Source organism: Cuculus canorus, chromosome 5, assembly GCF_017976375.1.
Source record: "Cuculus canorus isolate bCucCan1 chromosome 5, bCucCan1.pri, whole genome shotgun sequence".
In the NCBI taxonomy this organism is placed as follows: domain Eukaryota; kingdom Metazoa; phylum Chordata; class Aves; order Cuculiformes; family Cuculidae; genus Cuculus; species Cuculus canorus.
Window position 1 is genome coordinate 17,961,781 of NC_071405.1, and position 21,892 is coordinate 17,983,672.

At 41.5% G+C, this 21,892-nt stretch overlaps 2 protein-coding genes across 2 annotated transcripts; one reads left to right on the forward strand and one right to left on the reverse strand.

Annotated features, from left to right (window-relative positions):
• The first annotated feature begins 90 nt into the window (after positions 1-90).
• SLIRP (SRA stem-loop interacting RNA binding protein) lies at positions 91-4,494 on the forward strand. Its single transcript, XM_009566848.2, has 4 exons — positions 91-246; positions 320-378; positions 2,334-2,441; positions 3,949-4,494. The coding sequence occupies exons 1-4, from the start codon at positions 153-155 to the stop codon at positions 4,006-4,008; spliced, it is 321 nt and encodes a 106-aa protein (XP_009565143.2). The 5' UTR covers positions 91-152; the 3' UTR covers positions 4,009-4,494.
• SNW1 (SNW domain containing 1) lies at positions 4,002-21,157 on the reverse strand. Its single transcript, XM_009566781.2, has 14 exons — positions 21,072-21,157; positions 19,983-20,136; positions 16,159-16,320; positions 10,890-10,985; positions 10,691-10,797; positions 10,124-10,228; positions 9,959-10,028; positions 9,205-9,270; positions 7,885-8,001; positions 7,416-7,557; positions 6,931-7,027; positions 5,975-6,092; positions 4,828-4,991; positions 4,002-4,746 (listed from the first exon to the last, which is right to left on the reverse strand). The coding sequence occupies exons 1-14, from the start codon at positions 21,083-21,085 to the stop codon at positions 4,542-4,544; spliced, it is 1,617 nt and encodes a 538-aa protein (XP_009565076.1). The 5' UTR covers positions 21,086-21,157; the 3' UTR covers positions 4,002-4,541.
• Between the last annotated feature and the right edge of the window lie 735 nt (positions 21,158-21,892).

A 21,892-nucleotide genomic window follows, 5' to 3' on the forward strand; every position in this document is an offset into this window, starting at 1 on the left:
GGGCGGGGCGCCCCACCGGTCCGACCAAGGGGTGGGCGTGGCCTCGCACTGACGGGGCGGGGCATACGCACCATTCCTGTTTGAGTGGGTGTGGTCACGCGGAGAGGGGGCGGGGCTTACCCGCCATCCCGTCCCTCTCCGCGAGTCCCAAGATGGCGGCGGGTGGTGCTGTTCGTGGCGTGGGGCGCCGCTCGCGGAGGTTGTTCGATATCTTCGTGGCCGACGTTCCCTGGACGGTGTCGAGCCGTGAGTGCTGTCCCCCTCCTCGTACCCCCGGTGCCGCTGGGACCGCGTAACCAGGCGTGTGTTTTCCCCGCAGGGGAGCTGAAGGAATACTTCTCGCAGTTCGGGGCCGTGCAGAGGTGCCAGCTGCCCTTCGTGAGTACCTGTCCCCCGCTCGCGGGTTCGGAGCTCTCGCCTTTCCTCCCGCCCCGGCACTTCGAGCCGCAGGCCCCGCCGAGGCTCCGTGCTTTCCATCGGCTTTGAATCGCAGAATTCTTAGAAGGCTTAGGAAAGGCCTTTAAGGTCACGCTGTCCAGCCTCAGCGGCGCCCTGGTGTGCCAGGTCTGCACGCTTTTTGAGCGTCTCTTAGGGATGGAGGCTCCACCCTGGGCAGCCTCTTCCAGTGTTTCATTACTCTTTCAGTCAACAAATTTTTTCTGATATCCAATATAAACCTCTGTTGGTGCAACTTGAGGCTATTTCCTCTGGTCGTATCACTTGATAGCTGGGAGAAGAGGCCACCACTCACCTCTCTGCAGCCTCCTTTCAGGTAGTTGCAGGGGGTGATAAGGCATCCCCTCACTCTCCTCTAGGCTAAGCAATCCCATTTTCCTCAGCTGCTCCTCATGAGACTTGTTTTCCAGACCCTTCGCTACCTTGATTAAAAGAGCTTTAGAAAGCCCATCTTTTGAGTCCTGTTGGCATTGCCATTTTTGAATAATTCACCCAAAAGCACCTTGAATTTCTCTGTCATGATGTCGTCTTTCTTCTGACAGACGATAAAGTGTTCATGTGCTTGGTATTTGCTGGCCTAAAACCCCTAAAGATGCAGGTATAAACCTACAGCCTTTCCCTGGTGTGGGCTCATGCCTCATCCAGATGGAAGGGCTTAAACAAAACCTGTGGCCTTCTCATGGTGCTCCCAAGCCATCAACTATTTATGGCTTTGCCAGTTGAATTATTTATCTACTGAGCACACAGATCAGGAAAAACAGTATGCAGTCCCGTTTGTTGAGATGAACAGTCAAAACAAGTGTTCCTTTTCCATACTCTTACTTGTTTATTTGTAGGTCATTGTTGAAGGAGCAGAGGCTCTTTTGCCTGCCCATGTTTCTCTATGCAAAGTAGTGGGCTGTTAAATTACGCTCGGTGTGTAGTCAGCTTCAGTTGGTGAACTGATAGGTTCATTATCAGTTGAAGGCTCACATTCTCTTTCTCAGGCCCAGAACAGAATATGTTGCTTTGTTGTGAAGGCTGGCAGCTTACTATAAACCTGCCTCCATCACTGATTAAAACTGAACTGATGCACATGTTCACATCTTGTTTTGGTGATTACTTTAGGAGTGTTCATTGATGCTTAAAACTGCTGGAGTTACAAAAATCATCCAGCAGTGGAAGGTGCCCTAATTAAGACCTTAGTGGAGTATTGAAATAGGCAGTCTGACTCTAGTAACTTGTGGGGAACAGCTTCAAAAGTGTTTCAGTTCTGTGGCAGAGATGCTGTGAAGTCTTACGTAAAGCTTGGGATTAAAAGCACATCAGTAAACTTGGGTCTTCTGCAGTATCTCCATTTTATTGACGACTGTTTTTTTCTCACTGGCAAATTATTCTTAAAAATAACCTTTTTATCTTTTCAGTGCAGTTAGTGCTTGTCTTCTTGAATTGCATCCTGCTTTTGTAGTATCTTAAGCAGCTGCTTTACCTTGCTGGATGCTTTTCAAGTACTGGGGCAGGCTTATTTTCAGATCAGGTTGCCATTTAAATGTCAGTTCTGTTGCGAGTAGCTTAATAGTAAGCAGGTAACTACTGCAGTTTGAAACAACCTGCTATGAGTTATTCCAGTCTTCCGCCATAACTTATAATTGTAATTTTTATTTCTTTCGTGATTGCTGGACTTGAATAGAGAGAAAAGGATGGAGAACAGCCTCTGCTATGCCCTTGCATATTGTCAAAGAAAGTAAATGTCTTTCAAGTGTGAAAAAGGCTTCTGAAATAGCAGGTGTACCAGTTTCTTGGAATCCTTAAATTGAATATCTGTATAAAGTTTTTAACAGCATGTGTGCATATTTTCTACAGTAATAAGTTTTTATTTTTTTGAAACTGGTCACTAGGATAGAGACACAGGCTTTCACAGGCGTTACTGCTGGATTAAATTCTCAACTCCAGAAGATGTTCAGAATGTGTTGCAGAAGGACTCCCACATACTTGAAGGTGCCAAGGTAATGTGCTAATTCCTTTAATGAGTTGTCTTTTAACTCTGCGTTTTGCTGCATGCAGTACTATCAAAATATTGCCATACTGGTTCCAAGTGTGATTAAGCATTTTGCCACTTAGTGTGCTTTAAATCATTTAGTTTCTTCTCTCGACTTGTTAACATCTGAGATGGTATATCCATAGGTACCACAGAGATCCCACACTAGGGATCAAAACCTCCTGCTATGCCAAGCTGAAGGAGTATGAATGCAGTAGAAATGCCGTGGAGCTCTTTGCTATTTGTAATACAGGTTTCTGCAGGTGGATTCCAACATCTGGTTTGGATGTTGGGAGGCAGGGGGAAGATGACAAAAAATGTAAAGCTAAGCTTTAAACTTCAGTGAAAATTTCTTTTTTGTTCAGCTATTGCTTCTTACAGGAGCAATCGGCTGCCTACTTTCACATTTTCAAGATAACTTAATTAGCTGTAGTGTAGCTTTTTTTTTTTACTTGCTGTCTCTAACATTTTAAACATTTATAAAGGAAAAAACAGGCCTCTTTGTCAATCTCAGTGCATTAGTGTGTCATATCAAGAGACAGTGTGAACAGTCAGTTAAAAAACATTGGCCTATTACCAGATGCAGAGGCATCTGTCATTGACTGGTCTGTTAAGAGCCAGACAACTGTATCCTGTAGCTTCACTGTAGTAAATAAATAGAGCAAAGAAACGGGTGTTGACAGATAGGAGGATAAAAGTATATTGAGCCCATGGCTGCCCAAAATCATTAGTAAACTAAGAACTTGCCCTAAGTATGCTCACTAAATAGAGACAAATCATTAAGGAGATTTTCTTGTAGACTTGAATATATTGCAGCTGATCTGCCTACTCAGATGTAGTAGTAGAGTGTAACTGTGGGCAAGAAGCAGGCTGGTGTTACAGATGGGATAATTCGTGTCTTCGAATAAGAATTCTCCACTGTGCTTCTGACAACTATTTTCTTGTTTTGAGACTTCCAGTGCTAGAGATGGTAACAGTAAAATGAATTGGCAAGAATAAATACAATGTTCATTTCTTGGGTATTATTTTGATGTTTTTCATTCTTGGAGCTGTGAGGTTCCATACCCACTTAACTGTCTGGGCCTCCAGAAGTATTGGCAAGAGGTGCTAGAGCCTTCTATATCATGAAACTTACAAGCAGAAGGCAGGCAGGTGTTGGCTTTCTTCATGTCTTCAAAAATGCAAGCAGTTCTTGCACTTTGTTCCAGGCTAGGTTCAGACTGTTACCTTTTATTAGTTCCCCATGAAAGCACAGGTTTTTAAGATGCATCTTGCTGATACAATCAGCAATTGCTGTGCAAATTATGTTCAGCTTTCCCATTAGGAACTTAGCATTTATGTTATGGCTCATGACACCAAACTGGTTATAAACCTATCTTCTGCTTTCCATATGAATGTTTTAGAAGCTCAGAAATGAAAAAAAAAATAGCAAACCTTCTTGCCTAACTAATTTGAAGCATTTCCATTGTTTTCAGCTTGTTCTCAGGGAGCAGTCCCGGAGAAGACACAGTCAACAAAAGAATCCAAGTGAGTGAGCAGTGGAAGGAGGCTTTATTTCACTAAATGTACAGAAACTGAAATTAAGTTTACTGAGAAACTTATGTTTTAAAACAGAATCCAGCTGTTTCCCCTCATTGTTCAAATAAACTGCTTAACCACACTAAAGAAATGCTGAATCATAAACTCCATAGCATCCATTACAGCATAAGACAGTGATTATATACAGCAGGAAAACAGATGAAATAGAAGCATTAGCTGCCTACAAAAAATAAAGCTGTAGGAGGGGGCTACATTCTTACCCTGAGATGCTGGGCAGAGAATTAGCTAAGTTGGAGCACTTGCTAAAGAATAATTCCTCCGTGAAGTGTTCCAAACTGGTCTCCGTTCCTCCACTCCACGGCTAGAAGAATTAGTGTGTGTATATACATATCTCTCCACACAAAACAAAGGGTTGTCAACTGTTGTATTACAACACTGTCCCCCGTAAACACCACTGATATTAAAAATGCCTGTTGCATAAAGTCCAGGCTTGGAGTCCATTTCTCTGCTACTCAAAGATCAGAGGCGTTCAGTCCTTCCTCCTCTTTTTCGTCTCATGCTCATGTTCTTTAGGGCGGCTGCTATCCGAGGGCCGTTTAGAACCACCGTGTTGCTTAGCTTCTTCCAGAAATTTGTCCAAACCAAATGGATCCTCCTCAAACTGAACTGGTCCATCTCTGCCCCTCCCCCTGCTGTTACGATCAGAGTTAGAAAACTCTTTGTCAGGAACAAACCTGCAGAAGAAGAGGTGATAACTCAGTTGACTGGAACGTCAGAGTATCAGTTGAGAATATTTCTTAAGTTAATTTTCTTACCTATTGGTCTTTATCCTGGCCTCTAGATCATCACCATACATGTCCTTATCCACATTTTTACTTGGCCTGTAGATGTTTTGGGCCATATCTTTGCCACTTCTCCAAGGCTGGTCGTAAACATTATAAATTTCATCCTCTCCTCCAGCAAAGCCACTGTCCATGCCCTGTGAAGAAGAAAGAACAGTGACATAATACAAACGAGTCTGTAAAAATTCAGCTTATTTATTTTAACAACAAGATACACTAACAGTGTCAAGCAACTACACATAGATGGCATTAGGTGATTTACTACTGATCTGAAATGAGTTCAAACGCTTCATTAGGATACAAGTGGGTTTGGGTCTGGGATTAAGTCCAGAGAACATCATACAAGTAATTACAAGCCTCAGTCAGGTCCACTTCTACTCTTTCATAAAGCAAGAAGGAGGATTACAAGCCATTCATATTTCAGAAAAATAGATCATTTCAGTCTGCCCTGCGAGTACAGCTGTAACAGCCAAGTACAGCCATCAAAATATGTATATTATTGAGAATTTCTGGAAAACATGATTTAAGGCAACTGATCCAAATCACAGAGGCTTATGTAAAGTATGAAAGCTTTCCCTTCTGCCTCCAAGTCTTTCACTGGAGATGTGAAAAAGAATGAACCACAACTGTGGGTCTATTCGGGGACTTTCTGAAGCCTGATGTACTTTATCTGTGAACACTATAAAGTTCAGGGAAAATAAATGTTGCTGTTAACTATTTATATCTTCAGAAGGATTTTTACATAAGAAATAATGGCAATGGGAAGTATTTACATGCTTCTCTCTCAGAGGTTTCCCTTATTTAGTCAATACATTTGTACAAAAGAAGAAAATTAGATCAGTGCAGCTTGAAGGCAAAGTAGCTTCATTCTCTCCCCACTCACCAGTGAGAAAAACACACAACGAATCCACCTTAATCCATTAATAAATCTAGAATATTCCACTTTTGTTCCATCATCTATGTATAAAGGAGATCAATAGTTTCCTAGCCAGTTATGTAGAGACATCTTTCCGAGTGCGTTCACACCATCCATGAGAATGGGATCCCTTCAGTGGTACTTCAGCCACACCCAGTAAGGAAGGATGAACATGTTCTCATAGACGTGAAAAGGTGTTTTTACCTTGCTCCGGTTGAACAGCCTCTGGTCATACTGGACCTCGTTGGATGGCCTGGGGTTAGGTACCCCCAGGGCAATAACTTCACTGATATCTCTGTTCTCATTTCTCTGCAGCTTTGACCTGAATTAAAAAAAATGAAGTTTTATTAGGTCAGTAAACAATATTTGTTGACATGCTCAACTGCAACCTGATCCTGTATTAGTTGCTAACAATTTGCTTCAGGGAGCCCGATTCTGACCACTGCCCTTCCTTACGAGGTAACATTTAAAATTTGTCTCCTGGCAAAGGAAACATTTGAGAAAGTTATGTTCAGCTGGGCATGACATTTAAATTTGCCTTCCACTATCTGCTATTTACATCAAGCCGACTTGGTCTAAAATGTCATATTTATTTTTTGCAAGAACCGGTGTAATTACATTCTAGGAAGGCTGAGCAATCTAATTTTAAAGATATTAGAGATTTTAAGCCTCCAGAAACCACTTGTGCTCAGAGCTCTCTCAGTGGCTTAGGTAAACAAGATACTTCAGCCTACACTCATAAATCTAAGCTTACTTCAAATGAACAGCTTCAGGAAGCAAAGCCACTAATGATATTCTGGTCTCACTGAAGTTATAGGGTCCGAGTTTCAACCTTTGCTGTCAACGAGTTAATTAAATCTGAAGGTACTGAAGTTCTGCTAAAGAAAAACCCACCCAAAACCAGCAACCCCCCATTCCTCCATTCACGTGGAAAATTATAAATTTAGAGGAGTGCACTGCAATATTTGAACAGAGCGAAACCAATTCATGCAATGAATTCACTGGTGAATACCAGTTTTCAGTGTGAACCAGTGAATATCTTCACAAGGTCAAATTCAGGCACTCGCATCAAGCGAAAGGAGAAAGCCCAGTGTAATTGTTTCCCTAGTGGGGAAGCCAGTGCCAGTACAGGAATAAAGCAGCTTTCTTCTGTGGCTCACCTTTTGTCAGGGGCTGCCCTGGAAAGATTTCTGTCGTGCTGTCTCTCTTTGCGCCGGTCATGTCTGATTTCATCTCTTTCTCTAGCTTCGCCATCCTCTGAACAAACACAAGGTTGCTCATTATAGAGAAATATTTGAATATCAGTATTCTTTTACAAAAAAAGTGACCTTTAGCACTATCTAAAATGCTACACTTTAAGCAAACTGAACACACAGAAAGCCATTAGCAACTCTAACATTCTCAGTGATGTCCTAGACCTGTATACGCTGCTGTGAGGTTTAAATTCAGATCCCATCACACTAGCCAGCGAATTAACCAAGTTCACTGGCTGATCAAGTAACAACACGAAGAACAGATGTCATGCCTAGAATTTAAAATTGACATTTACGTATTACAAGTTCTCTGGTTATTCTCCAAAACCACACTTCAGAGTGCTAACTCCCTCCTGCCCACCCCGCTCCCCAGAATCCCAATAATAAAGTACCTTTTTCAACATGGGTTTTGATCCCTGCTCTTCTCTCCCTGGCTTTCTGAGCCATTTCACGGAGCTTTTCCTCATGTTTCTCTTTTTCTTTCTGAGCCATCTTCCTCTCCACTTGGGCACGCATTTCTACAGCCTCACGAGCCTGCAAACGTAAGAAATAGTTGAAGTGCCAGACAGCTAGCACCCGGGATACACACAGATCTTTTACCATGGAGTTAGAATCGCAGCAGGAATCAAGCCACAAAGATGAAGTTCAAAGCCAGAAAGCCACAGCAGTTAGACCTGAGAAACAAGACCCATGGCCTCCAACAACCTAACCTACACTAAGTCACTGATCTAAAGACATTGGGGATAAGACGGTGACATCTTATGTTAGCTACAGCCTATTCACAGTGGATTTTCTCAAGGAAATAAACACACAAATGTGGTGAAACCACATGGAACAAAACAACTTAAACAACCATCTCACCTTTCTGTCAGCTATATAGAGAGCCTCAGCAAGCTTGGCAAAGTTTTCATTAATATGAACAGTCTGCAGTCCTCTGCCATCCGCAGCCAGACGCTTGTCTAATGGAATGGTGTAACCCTAGTGGAAACAAAGGCAGTTAATCACAGAAACTAACATGATTTGTAGTAACAAACATTATTACATTTATTGTGTAAGAAAACAAAACCCACAAAGGCTTCCTTTATGCGTACTTCAAATTCTCACCATGTAATAATAAGCTCTCCCGCAACTGCACACCCACCGCAAACCTGAATCAAATTTTTCCTGCAAGTTACACCTTAGTACAAATGACAGGTATTGATCAATAAGGTCCACTCTTTGCTCTGTGTTAAGAAATACGGATGATCGCTTTCCCAGTCTCTAATATATTTTACCATTTGTGTTTAAAAACTGTTTTACCTAAACTGTTTTAACCCTGTTAAGAGGTTAGCTGATTCAAAATGAGAAAGCAGGAAGGCTGACAGCTAAAGCAACAGACACTACATGCCTTCATTTTGTGCCTTCAAAATTTTGCCTTCAAAAGCTGAAACCCAGAATTATTTATAGATGATATTTTAGGATTTTTTAGAGAGCTCTACAAAATTTTTGCTTTGGTTTTAGCATCTGTAACCTAAAATTTGATCTACTAATTAGTGTCAGTCCCAGTTTTACAGCTGTGTTGGGGTATTAAAAAATAACATCCAAACACGCAGCTTTTCCTTCCTCCATTTGAAGAGGCTGCCTCACAACAATAACTTGCTAAGTTTGAGAACGATCAGGCCAGTTACTGGAGCAAATTATAAATTCTCCCTCCTCTCTGAGCATAAACTTACTGGCTGATAAAAATCAAAGGGACAGGACATGTCTACTCAAACAAGAAATAAAAACAGCTAAGCTAACCATTGATGAAAATGAATTGGTGAAAGAATGCAACAAAGCAAACTTTCCAGAAACTCAGACTGCTGTTTCTCAATGAACTACCCTTCTTTTTTCTCAGTTTAGATGGTTTTACCTTAAGGGTTTCAGAGAGTTTGGTTTCAGACTCCACATATTGCACTATTATGGGCATTTTAACTATCTTTGCCATGAAGTAATAAATTCTCTCCTGCTCCTATACTCCTGTCAATTTGATAACCCAGATATGCCAAAGAAAGAAAAACTGAGCTGTATAATTGTGTGGGAAGCAGCCAGTTTACCTAACTCCACAGGTTTAAACCCAGTATTATTCACGCTTGAATAATTTGTAGAAGTCTCCCAGCAGGGTATAATATTAGAAAAGTGAATTTATGACAACTCAAATACCTTTGCATTTTTCCAGTTTGAAATGCATGGAGGAATTTTCCACTCTTGCTGCTCTTTCACGGTCATCTGATTTAAGAGAGGAAGCAAAGTCATTTTTAGGTTTACAGCAAAAGGAAATACAGTTTTCTTTCTCAAAGGCAGCTATGAAACTGTTGAAATAAATGAGTGCGAGGTTCAGGACACTGCTACAAAAAACCCAACCCATCTTAGCAGCAATAAGATGTTAATTTCTGTACTGTACCTTTGCAACACTGAATAAAGCTATGACAGCTTTTCAGCCATCCTCTTAAACTCTCCTCACGCAGACCAGAACTCACAACCAGCTTGTTAACATTGGCACATTTCATGGCAGTTCAAATTGCAGGAAACTCATAAACAACCACCAACACCCTAACGTCTCAGAAGGATGCTAACAGGCTACTGTTATTAAGGATTACTGTAATAGTATTGTCTAAAACCAGCATCAGTCTACCGAGGCCAAAGCCTCGGGCAACTCATCCATGCCGTGGACAACTCCAGCAATTCAGCTCTGCACAGAATATATAAGAAATCTACTCAAGCTCTGATATAGGAACAGAGCTGCTTTCAGAACTGTGCTAAAAAAACCCAAGGACTGCACCAGGCACCAAGTTCATCACTTCATGTCACAGCAAAAGAACAGTAAAGACAAGGTACGCAGAAATGAACCAGATCAAAATAGAATTTGTTAATCCATCTAGAATGCAAAACCGAGAACAGCTATGGCATTTCATACCTTTCTGCTAGGAGAGTGCATTACAGGTGCTGGAGGAGAAGGTGGTCCACGGGGAATCTTTTTGTTAATTCTAAACAATTAAGAAAACAAATACAATCAGCATGTAATATATGGAAACACACTACAGGATCTTCTATTTGCCATGAAGAAGTTTTGAATAGTTACTTGAATCTTGGAGGCTCCATAGGATCCTTCTGCATTTCCACCATCCGAATAACTCTCTGTTTCGCTCCAGAGTTGAAGGCAACGCCTTGCTGGGATGGCGTGTACCTGAATAAAACAATAAGAGCACACAGTTCTCTGCACACAGCTAGATACTCCTTTCCCACCCTGACTTTCACTCAGTTCAATGCTCTAGCTGCACTTTTCCACTGTGAATACCTGTAGCCGGTAATGGCACAGAGGGAAGAACCTTGTCATCTTGGGTTGAAACTCCCAGTAAAGACTCTGTTCACAGGGCAGCATCATTCATACTGCTTCCTGACAAATCTACATTAAGTTGCTAAGCCAATAACTCCTCCACAATGTGCCCCAACTCATGACATGTTAAGACATTTAAACCCACTTCAAACTAATTTATCATGAGTGGGTTAATTCAAAATGTGTATGCCAGTTTCATATTATTTCCAGAAGAAGAGAGGAATTTATGTTCTCAGAAAGTCAAGGAATATCCTAATTTTAATCAATTTTGTATACACCACCACCTTACACAAACACACCAGCACTACATACCGAATGTATTGTGCAGGAGCTAGTTTGTCAGCTGCTCGAACTGGCATGGCTGCCGCAATTTTTTGGGAGACTGATTTCTCCAAGGCTGCTCTTGTCTTCTCTGTTATCTGAAGGCAAAAGTACAACAGAATGCATCTCATCACATACGCAAGACATATAATACACCGATGACAACAGGGCGCATCAGTGCAAATAATACCTCTCTAATTGTCTCCTCATCTGGTCTTTGCAATTCAGGATCATCCACATTCATGACCTCTTTTGGCACAAGATCTGTGTATTTGCTGTAAATAACCTGAAAGACATAATATTTTTTTTTAGTGCTGGTGATTAGGAACAAATACACGTATTTCAAAGGTACTAATTAAAACTTGTGTACAACTCCAAATGCATTACAATTACACACTCTTCAGTAACTCCCATAGAACAAGAATATATGCCAGACCCCATTTTACAGACTGAATAATGGAAGAAAAGAAGCAATTTGATTAACTATAATTATGTAAATCACTTTCTGAGCTGGGATTAGACACCAGTTTCCTGCTTCCCATTCTTACTCTTTTCCTTTTTCAGGCTCCCCAAGTCAGACAGACAAACACACATTTGTACTTCTGCTTTCAAGAATTTTTGCATCTAGATCTTTTACATGTCATTATGTTTGCTATGTTGTTGAAATAATAAATTCTTGAGAAGTTCTTTACACTTCCCCCTATATGAATACTTCAGTTTTCATACAACCTGCAGCTAGCTACCACTAATTTTAAGCTCCAATTTTAAATATAGGGAAGAACCCTATTAGATGGCTACAGGGAAGAATTTATTCTATTTATTGCACTAATGTTTCGCATTTGTCCAACAAAATAACACCAGAAAGTCTTAGTTCAAAGGGTTAAAAGTCAATGCAACTATTATTTCAAGTTCATTAATAAGGGCGTGATCCAACTATTAAACTGACCTTTAGCCTCAGCATTAATTTGTCACACCAGAGCCATTTACTGCTTCTCATCCTTCACTCCTAAAATGTTAATCCCTTGAGTATCAATAATATCCTAGCTTGTCAGATGCTGAACGAAGGAGATCTGAAGAGCAGTGCCTCTCTAAGGCACGCCAAGTTCAAGCGTCTTGCTGGATGAAGAACAAAGTATGCTGAAAGAGTTCAGAGCATCCCAGGAGACAAAGAAGTAGTAAAAGAAGTCTAAGAGGTACTCCAAAAACTACAGTACACCTGCAAATGAGCTCCAGGAACTAGTTAAACCCTAAAATACTGCATGCAAGCTGCATTAGTGTGAAAGACATATGGATAATATAGATTAAACTAGCCTGAAAATACCAAAATTTTTGTCTCCATCAAAAATCTGATACACTTGCATGTTCTAACTGGAGTCTTTTTTGAGGTGATATAGATGGGCAGGTAAAGATATTGCACTGTGTTGTTGTTCTAGAGCTTCACCTTATTTTAACAGCAATGTTGAGACATTTTATTAATCTAAGAGAGAGAGAAGATTGGGACTGTTTGATACTGTAGTATGTCCATTCACTACCGGTTTTTATCTATTAAAATTTAAAAGGAAGCATCAGCTTGTGCTTTAGATATTTCATTGCGATTGCTACTGAAAAGCAGAATCGCCTTCCAGGCAGAAATAAGATGCTTAATTTTTCATATAGTTAGATGCTTCCTTCTCTGGCTGCAATTAACAGGCATCAATTAGGAATCTGCATGCCACTGCCATCAGAGAGAGAGCAACCATACCTAACTAGTCATGTAAGGTACTCTAGCTCACAGCAGAGTTTAGACATCCATCACATTCAGAGTTTCACAAGACACCTGACATACACCAGTGTCTTGACAGTAACATCCTCATTTTTAACACATAAATCCCTACCCTCAACGTATTTTATTCTATACATTCAGAAAGCCCTGTACAGTGCCCATCAATCCTTTGTGTAAATTGAGGAGTTGCCATCAAGCACTGCAGAATGAATTTTTTCCTTGTCAAAGCATAGTTTCTCCATATGAAGCATATAACCTTTCAGAAGTCATTACAATTATCCGGCTGGAAGACTGCACACACAGCAGAGAAAAAAGATTGGCAATAAGCTTGCAAACCAAGCTCTCTCACAAGGGTAAATACTTTATGAGTAATGAATACTTTTGATTATTTGAATGATACTTATGTTCTCTTGTCCTATTCCATCACCGTGACAGGAATTCCTTCAACAATGGAACTACTCTCTCTTGTGGGTGTTTCAACTGAATTCACAATCTTGAGAAAAAACATGTAGTAAGATTTGTGGTACTTTTTGTCTCTTTTAACATCTAAGCTGCAGCCTTGGGCCACTAAGAAGAAATACAATTCTTGCACAGAAAAATCATCCTTGCCACAAAATAGTAATGGACCTTATATTTTATTCTTTGATTTCACTCTCTCTTCTGTCTTAATAAAAACACATGAAGCAATAATATCTCCTTTTCTTATTATATAAAAATATATTTATATTTATATAAAAATATATATAAAATATCTTATTTTTTTAATAAAGGGACAAAGCATCAGTCTCACCAAAATATATCAATTACTAATGCATTATTTTAGCCCGGCTTTTAGTTATGTGAGTAGAGAAAGTATTAGAAGAATCTATAGCAGCCCAAGAGCTAAGCCCATCGCAAATGGTGGAAATCCTTCATCTGGGCAAACAGATGGAACTCCATCCTCAGATCAATAAGGTCAAGCATCCAGGTTTGTCAAAACTATCCAGTATTTCATGTTCAGAGACTCTCTGCAAGCCCCAAACAGGAGGCTTGTCAGATTACTTCATTTATGTCAGCATTTTTCAAGGAAAATCCTCTGAAGCAAGTATTTTTTAAATATGTAAGGGGACAGATAAAGAGAGAGGAACCACTACAGCAGCAGAAACTGCTGACAAGCCAGCTAGATATAGGGTCCAGATGATGGAACTGCTGCCTCTACAAGACAGAATACTAAATTCAACTTCAAAAAAATCCATAAGCTGTAGCAAAATCAAAATTTGCTATTTAGCTCAGACCAAAAAAGTAGCTCATAGAATAGGATGAGAAACTTCATCTCATTTCTAGCCGGCTGCTAAGAATGTGTTTCTCTTGGAGCTAAGTATTAAGATTGAAGAAATATACGAATTATGACTGCAACTCTCATGATAATGAAACTTCTGTATGTAATCCCACTGGATCCTGCACTAGCACAAGTTCTGTGTTATAGAAAATATTCCACAATATTCAACTCAACACACATCAGAGAAGAACAGCTCCCTAAGACATCTCTGCCAATGCTCTCTCTCTCCTGAAAAACAAATGAAGCAATAGTAGTTCTGCTACTTCCAGTGAAAATGTTTCAAATCTCTAATTTTCCCCTAGTTTTACTCCCACTTGAATCACAATACTTAATCTTTAGTCTCAGCATTTGCATGCAGCTGGATGCAATCAGAATCAAGCTGATCCAGAAGGCATAGCTTAGAGTTAGAAAACCCTAATTTCAGTTCTACAGAGCTCAGTGAAGAGGTGCCAGTTTTGGAAAAGCGAGTCATCTCTTCCATCCTACTAAGGACAGCCACGAAGTAAGAATATTACTGCTTCTTTAGAGCTGCCATATGGAAGCTTAGTGAATGCTGGTACAGATCTTCATGAATCAAGTACGACAAATATTAATATCTTAAACATAACTTTACCTGTTATAATTATTTTCCTAACTGAACCAAATAAGGTACAGTGAAACAGTGACTCAGTCCTTTTTGCCTAAACCCTACTACCCTTTCAAGTTCTTTTTCAAATACACTTAGATCCCAATCCAAAGAGTTCTATTACATGAAGAATATATCTGATTCTACAAGTAAGTAGAGGTGTATATGACAAGTTGTAAAAAGAAAGATTTAACTGTACTACTTTTTTTCTCTTATTTGCCCTATAGCTTCCTCAGAATCAGTACAATTATTATTGCTTGTCTACTATTCTCCTCCAAATTATTTTTTTATGCTTTTGGATAAGTCAAATTTCTATTTTGTACCAACTATTGACTACCAAGTTTCAAATATTTAATATCACTGTATTATATTAATGTAATTAATATTTTAGCACCTTCCTCTTGACAAATAATTCAAGACACTACATAAAGTCTGACTGAATCCCAATGAAAGTCCCCTCAATAAAAGTATTGCTTCTGCTATTCTGTTTAGTCTGACTACTTCCTACAACATGACAGCATTGAGTCCAACTGATCACTTTTTTCAAAGATTTTACTTTAGATGCATAGGATGAGGATACACAAATTGTGACACCTTCTTTAATGCTGAAAGGTATTAGTTAGATATAAAATCCTACTGGCATTAACCTTCTGCAGCTTTGGTAACTGTAGGATCAATTTAAAACAACAAAATACTTGATCTGTTAAAAAAGACTTCCACTGATATTCTTAGAATGCTTACTCTATTTTTTTGTTTGTTCGGCTATTGTATTTACATAGTTTTTGCCCCTAATTTTGCAGTATGACATGAGGCATATTATATACCCATAAGCTTTTTAAGGCATCCTAAATTAAACCAGAAGTCAAATTATTTTCAAAACAATTATTCATATCAATCAACTACAATCTCCTCTGTAGCAAACCCTCGTTTAAGATTTCCTTTGGGTTAGGAGATGCTTGCTATGACAAGCAGCTGGTCAAACACTTGGTCACGCCTCAGCAGTTTTCCAGCAACCAAGATGTGCTACGAGAATTCAAGTTTTAATGTAGTCCACTTTCTTACATTTGAAAAGGTGGACGTAGATGCTCCACAAAGTGAACTTACGAGACTCAAGTAAGTGGTCCCCTCAATACTAGTCAGGATTTCAAGACAAAGCGTCATCTCTTTGTTTCTAGAAAGTCCACGGTATACAAGAAACAAGTTGGCTCACACTGAACACTATTAGAAACTGTCCACCACTGAACACAAAAATTGGTGTATCTAATGGCAATACTTTCTGCTGCAATTAAAAAGTAAGCACCTAACGAGATTAGGAACAGCCAGAACCTTCAAATATAGTAAGACACAAGGTGTAATAGTAAGACACAAGGTGTAGTATTCTGAAAGCTGAACTGTTCTCTGTTTTGTGTTCCACCACCCCCCACCCCCGCTCCCCCCGACATGAGGCTGCTTGTGATCTCAGTTTCTTGCCTTCATTGGAAAGCTCTCTAATGAAGGCTGCTAAGCTAACAAGCAAGTTTTGTCTAGAGACTCTCACCATTTTTCACCTTACCTTTTAATTACATAACAGAGAAGACCATTCTGATCCCAGGCAAAATGCTCATGTCTGTCTGACATGATTTAATTTCTAAGCTCTAAAAAACCAAGATGTAATCCATTTGCTAATGCCAGACCAATGAGTTTAAATATATGCAATGTTTAATTACAACTTTTCCAGGTATACATATCAGCCTACGTATCCAAAGAAAAGTTACCTTGTCCTTTGATTGTCCTTGTCGAGCAATTGCATCGTATTTTATTTTTCCTTCTGCATCCACCTGAACAGCCAAAGCATTGGACATTTTCTTCTTTCGGCCCATATCCAATGGGTATTGGGCCACGTGAATTTCTGGGAAAGCACCCCCATCTCCAAAATCCTACAAAAAAGAAAAAGTAATGAATGACTGGAAGACAAAAACATACTATAAGGAAATAGGAAATGAAATGGAAGACAGGATGGAGTATAACAAAATGAAATGTAGGCAGAATGCTTACGTAAATTTACTTGTTTAGCAGGCAAGAAAGCAATGGACTACAGAACTTACACTTATTAAACGAAAAGGCACTGAATGCATAGACATCTTGCAGTACTTATTCCTGGCACAGAGCAAGAGCCCGTATCAACTAGAATGCACAGGGGCTACTATGCTACAGACTACAATACATGACTAAGTATTTAATTCACATATGAGTTATTAATTAGAATTTCAAAATTTATCTTCTGCAGTAAAGCAACTGTGGAAACACTAAAATTATAAGAGCAGCAATTTTTTGATGAAAATCTCTACTGGTTATTTATTGCTTTTCATGCCATAATGAAAGTAAGAAATTAGAAAAGCTTTCCATTCCTTTCAAAGCCTTTGACATGTGAATATACTGAAAACCGGGCCAGTGCCCAACAGCCTTACAATTTACTTCCTCTGTTGTTCAATGTGTTGCTGTAACAGCATTTAATGAACAGACACCCAAAGATCTCTTAAAGTAGACTATCCTGACTAACACCTGAGGATGCACACAGAACTGGTACTACTCATAAACCAACTTCAAGCTACAGTTTCAAATACAGTTCTTCAGAGGAAGTGTTTGTTTAAAGCGGCATGAGCATCTCCCCCTCCCTCTGCTGGAATGGCACTGCTTAATGTGGAGTCTGATAATGAACAAGGTGAAAAAAGAATAAGCGTCTTAGGCAGATCGATCTCCCTCCATGTTCATCATGTGACCAAACAGTTAACACCACTGCAACAGAAAGGCTGGAATAAACAAGCAGAACATTTCCTTCCAAAGAAGAGCATGCTTATACCATCTTAAAGTGCTCACTGAAACACGGCTTTGGTTATTTAGTGCCTTTCATTGGATGTTCCACATCCAATGATTACAGAATCAACATTGAAGCATTAGCTAGAACAAGTCAGCTCTTCCTCAAATTTTTTTGCATAACTCTTGATCTGTTAAGAACAGATTTGGTTTTTCCCAATGATGACATTCCAGAACCACTGGACAAAGTTTATGCTTTGGAAATGTTTATCACTCTTAAAGAATTTGCATTTGCTTATGAGGCAGAAAGGAATCCTTAACAGTTTTTTTGAGATGTGCATCACTTTGTGGCCCACTGACACTGGAAACTCTTTGAAAACCATCATCACTTGACTTCTTAAGCAGTTCTTTTGCCAACATTTATAAAGAATAAGCACTAACATACTGACTTCAGTAATCAGTCTAGGGAGGGAACTCTACAGTGAATGCAATGAAAGTATAGCTTTTAACATTGCATGCTTTATTCATGGAACAGGTGATCTTGAGTGCTATCATGAAGCACATGCAAGAGAACCAGGTGATCAGGCCCAGTCAACATGAGTTTACAAAAGGCAGGTCTCGCCAAACTAACCTGATCGCCTTCTATGACAAAATGACTCGACTACTGGATGGGGGAAAAGGCTGTGGATGTAGTCTTCTTGGACTTTGGTAAAGCCTTTCACACAGTTTCTCACAGCATTCTGTTTCAGAAACTGTCAGCCTCTGGCCTGGGTTGAAAACTGGTTGGATGGCCGGGCCCAGAGAGTGGTGGTAAACACAGTTAACTCCAGCGGGAGGCCCGTCACAAGTGGGGTTCCTCAGGGCTCGGTACTGGGTCCAGCTCTGTTCAATGTCTTTATCAATGACCTGGATGAAGGCATTGAGTGCACCCTCAGCAAGTTTACGGATGACACTAAGCTGGGTGGAAGTGCGGATCTGCTGGAGGGTAGGGAGGCTCTGCAAAGGGATCTTAACAGGCTGGACTGCTGGGCTGAGGCCAATGGCATGAGGTTCAATAAGGCCAAATGCCGGGTCCTGCACTTGGGGCACAACAACCCTGTGTCATGCTACAGACTGGGGGAAGAGTGGCTGGAGAGCTGTACAGAGGAGAAGGACCTGGGGGTGCTGGTTGACAGCCGACTGAACATGAGCCAGCAGTGTGCCCAGGTGGCCAAGAAGGCCAATGGCATCTTGGCTTGTATCAGAAACGGTGTGACCAGCAGGTCCAGGGAGGTTATTCTCCCCCTGTACTCAGCACTGGTGAGACCGCACCTCAAATCCTGTGTTCAGTTCTGGGCCCCTCACAACAAGAAGGATGTTGAGGCTCTGGAGCGTGTCCAGAGAAGAGCAACGAAGCTGGTGAGGGGGCTGGAGGAGCAGCTGAGAGAGCTGGGGTTGTTCAGCCTGGAGAAGAGAAGGCTGAGGGGAGACTTTATTACTCTCTACAACTACCTGAAAGGAGGTTGTGGAGAGAAGGGAGCTGGCCTTTTCTCCTAAGTGACAGGGGACACGAGAAGGGGGAATGGCCTGAAGCTCCACCAGGGGAGGTTCAGGCTGGATATCAGAAAAAAATTCTTCACAGAAAGAGTCATCGGGCACTGGAACAGGCTGCCCAGGGTGGTGGTTGAGTCACCTTCCCTGGAGGTGTTTAAGGAACGGGTTGATGAAGTGCTTAGGGACAGGGTTTAAGGGAGTGTTAGGAATGGTTGGACTCGATGATGCAGTGGGTCCTTTCCAACCTGGTGATTTTATGATTCTATGATTAAATGCTGAGTCTACTTTTTTTTTGATTTAGAGAACCCTTGGAATTACTATGTGAAGTCACCTTATCTAGCACTAACAGATCACCATGCTACAATGTCAGATCCATCTTTATGAAAATGGGACTCAAACATAAACGAGAGTAAGGCTGTTACTTGCTCATGAAAGGGTGGCATTTGGGGACAATGCAGGATCACATCTGAAATACTGCATCAAAACCTCAACAGTATGCCTTGTCCCAAGAGCACTGGCTGCTGACTCATCAGAGCAGGTCTCAGACATTTTGCTAAATATCATTTCAAAATCTGGAAGGTTTTGTGGCTCATGGCAAGAAACTGTTGCAAACTAGGTTTGTAATCACAGTTATTCACCTGCATTTTTCCAGTTGAAATTACGTTAAACTGGCAAGGATTACAGCTAAATACACGCAGCATTGCCCAAATCCCTTTTGCCAGTAACATCCTTAAAAAATAAGTATCTAACAAATTTTTAAGTTTCTATCCAAGTCTAATATTTTTCTGCCCTATTTACAGCTACCTTGTGTTATGCTAAGAACTGAATACACGTGACCATTCTGTTCTCTGATATGCATGTTCGCTTCATTCTAGCTATAATCTGGAACGTGCATTTAACAAATAATAACAGAGGAACAATGCAGATGTCTTTCTCAGAGGATCCTTGTCTTCACAGATTGTAAGCTGAAATGATCATGGACCTATTTCCTTATCACAACAAAACAACCTGTGAAGAGAAGAATCCTTATAACATCCTGTTTATCATTAAACATTTTAAGTAATCTGTTGACTAGAACAATTTCCCCCAACCCCAGAAAACACCCATCAGTCTGGATGGAAATTCTGCATGCAGTAAGACTGCACAATTCCGTGCTACAGTCAAGATGCTCAGAGCTTATTTCTACTCCAGAAAACATACTTCTTTTCCCCATTAGCAGACACACTACTACAAAGTGAATTTAAATATCCACCTCTAGCACTCGTGGTATCCATCCTTTCCGGTAACCGTACGGGGGAGGTTCCCGTCGTGATGAGACTAGAGCAGTCTGCCTAGATCTTTGAGCTCTTGCCCTTTCTTCGAGTTCTAGCTGGTCTTGAGACAGCTGGGTTGGAGCTGGTAAAAAACTGCACATCCACAGACAGTCACCAAAAAAAGAGACACACAAAGTTAATTTCACTCAGTGACAATCAAACATTCCCGACTCTATTACTAAACTATTACATTCTCTGTAGTCACTCTGTACAGTTTAAGAAACAATTTATGAAACTTGAGTGTTGTGATCATAAACCTGCGGGCAGTAACTTCTGAAATTAAAAACATGTGTTCTCTTGGCATTCTGGAAGATCCCTACAAAATCCGATGCCGAAATCATCCACACTCACACCTTGTTTGAAAACGAGAGTGCGACAATGGCCATTCTCCAACAGGAACGTCGCACACCACTGTCTACTCTTCCCCCCACCCCGGAGCAGAAAAGCAAAACATGACCTTAGCCTCAGCGACTCTCCCTTTCTTTCTCTCGTGGCAAACACCCTCAAAAAAAAATCAATCCACAAGCTCCCCCCCTTAATTCCCGGTCCCTCCCGGCCCAGGCCCATTTGTGGAGACACGATTTCTCAGCTTCCCCGTTTCGGCTCCTCTCGCCGGCCCCGTCCCGGGGTGTCCCCGAGCGCCCACGCCGGGGCAGAACCACCAGCCCCGCAGGAGGCACAGCCTCCTAACAAAGGCCTCTCGCTCCAGCAAAGAAAACCCGCACAAAGCCCTCAGACCCAGCCGAGGAGCTGCTTCTTCCTGCAGGAAGCGGGCGAGGGAGGTGGAACCGCGGCCTCGCAAACGCTCCCTCCCGCCAGGCGCCTCCCCGGGACGCGACTCGGACCCCATGGCCCCACGCAGGCCCCACGCAGGCCCCACGGCGCAATACAGGCCCTCAGCCACAGCCCCGGCCCCAGCCCCAGCCCCGGCCCCGGCCGCAGCCCCACAGCGTAATGCAAGTCCCCGGCCCCGGCTCCTTTGCTCGCCACGAGCGGCCCATTTGCGCAGCGGGGAGCGTAGGCCTCACCTGTTGAGCGCCATCTTGCCGCCGTCCCGCGAGCCGCCGCGCGAGAGGGGCGGGGAATGCGAAGGCAGCAACTGCGCATGCGCAGCACGGGGCCTCCGAGGGACTTAGCGCAGTCCCCGTGACGTCACGGCCGGGGCGCGCGTCGCGTGTCCCCATTGCCGCTCGCGCCGCGGGGTTCGAGGCGTCATGGGGGGAGGGTACGGGGGCTGCGGGCACCGGGCGGGGCGGGGGCTGTTCAGTCTTTGGAGATTATAACATTGGTGCCTTGAAAAAGGCCAAACTTAATGATTAAAGCCAATTTGATGATTAAGCAGATATTGCTTTAATGTGTAATAAGTCATAGGACACACGGAGAGTATTTTCACCTAATGTGTGTCCATTGAGGCTGGTTACAGGACTTTTATACTGGTTAAACATACGTATTTATATAGATTCTGAGGAAAGGAAAAAAAATCACTAATAATAAATCACATCTTGGTCAGCTTGCAGTAAGAAAGAATGTCATTGCAACAGGAGTTTAGCTTGTTTACTAGTTGAAACAAGGACAGTCCCTGAGCAGGAACAAAGGACAGACCTGAGCTCACCAAGAGGACACAATTAGGAAGGAGATAAAGAGCATCAGAGGATTCTGAAGACACAAAGGAACTGTGATGTACATACTTATAATAATACTTATTATTCTTAATGATTTATTTATTGGCTGAGACCAATGGCATGAGGTTTAACAAGGCCAGAGGTTGTGGTGAGGAGGGAGCTGGCCTCTTCTCTGAAGTGACAGGGGACAGGACAAGAGGGAATAGCCTCAAGCTCCACCAGGGGAG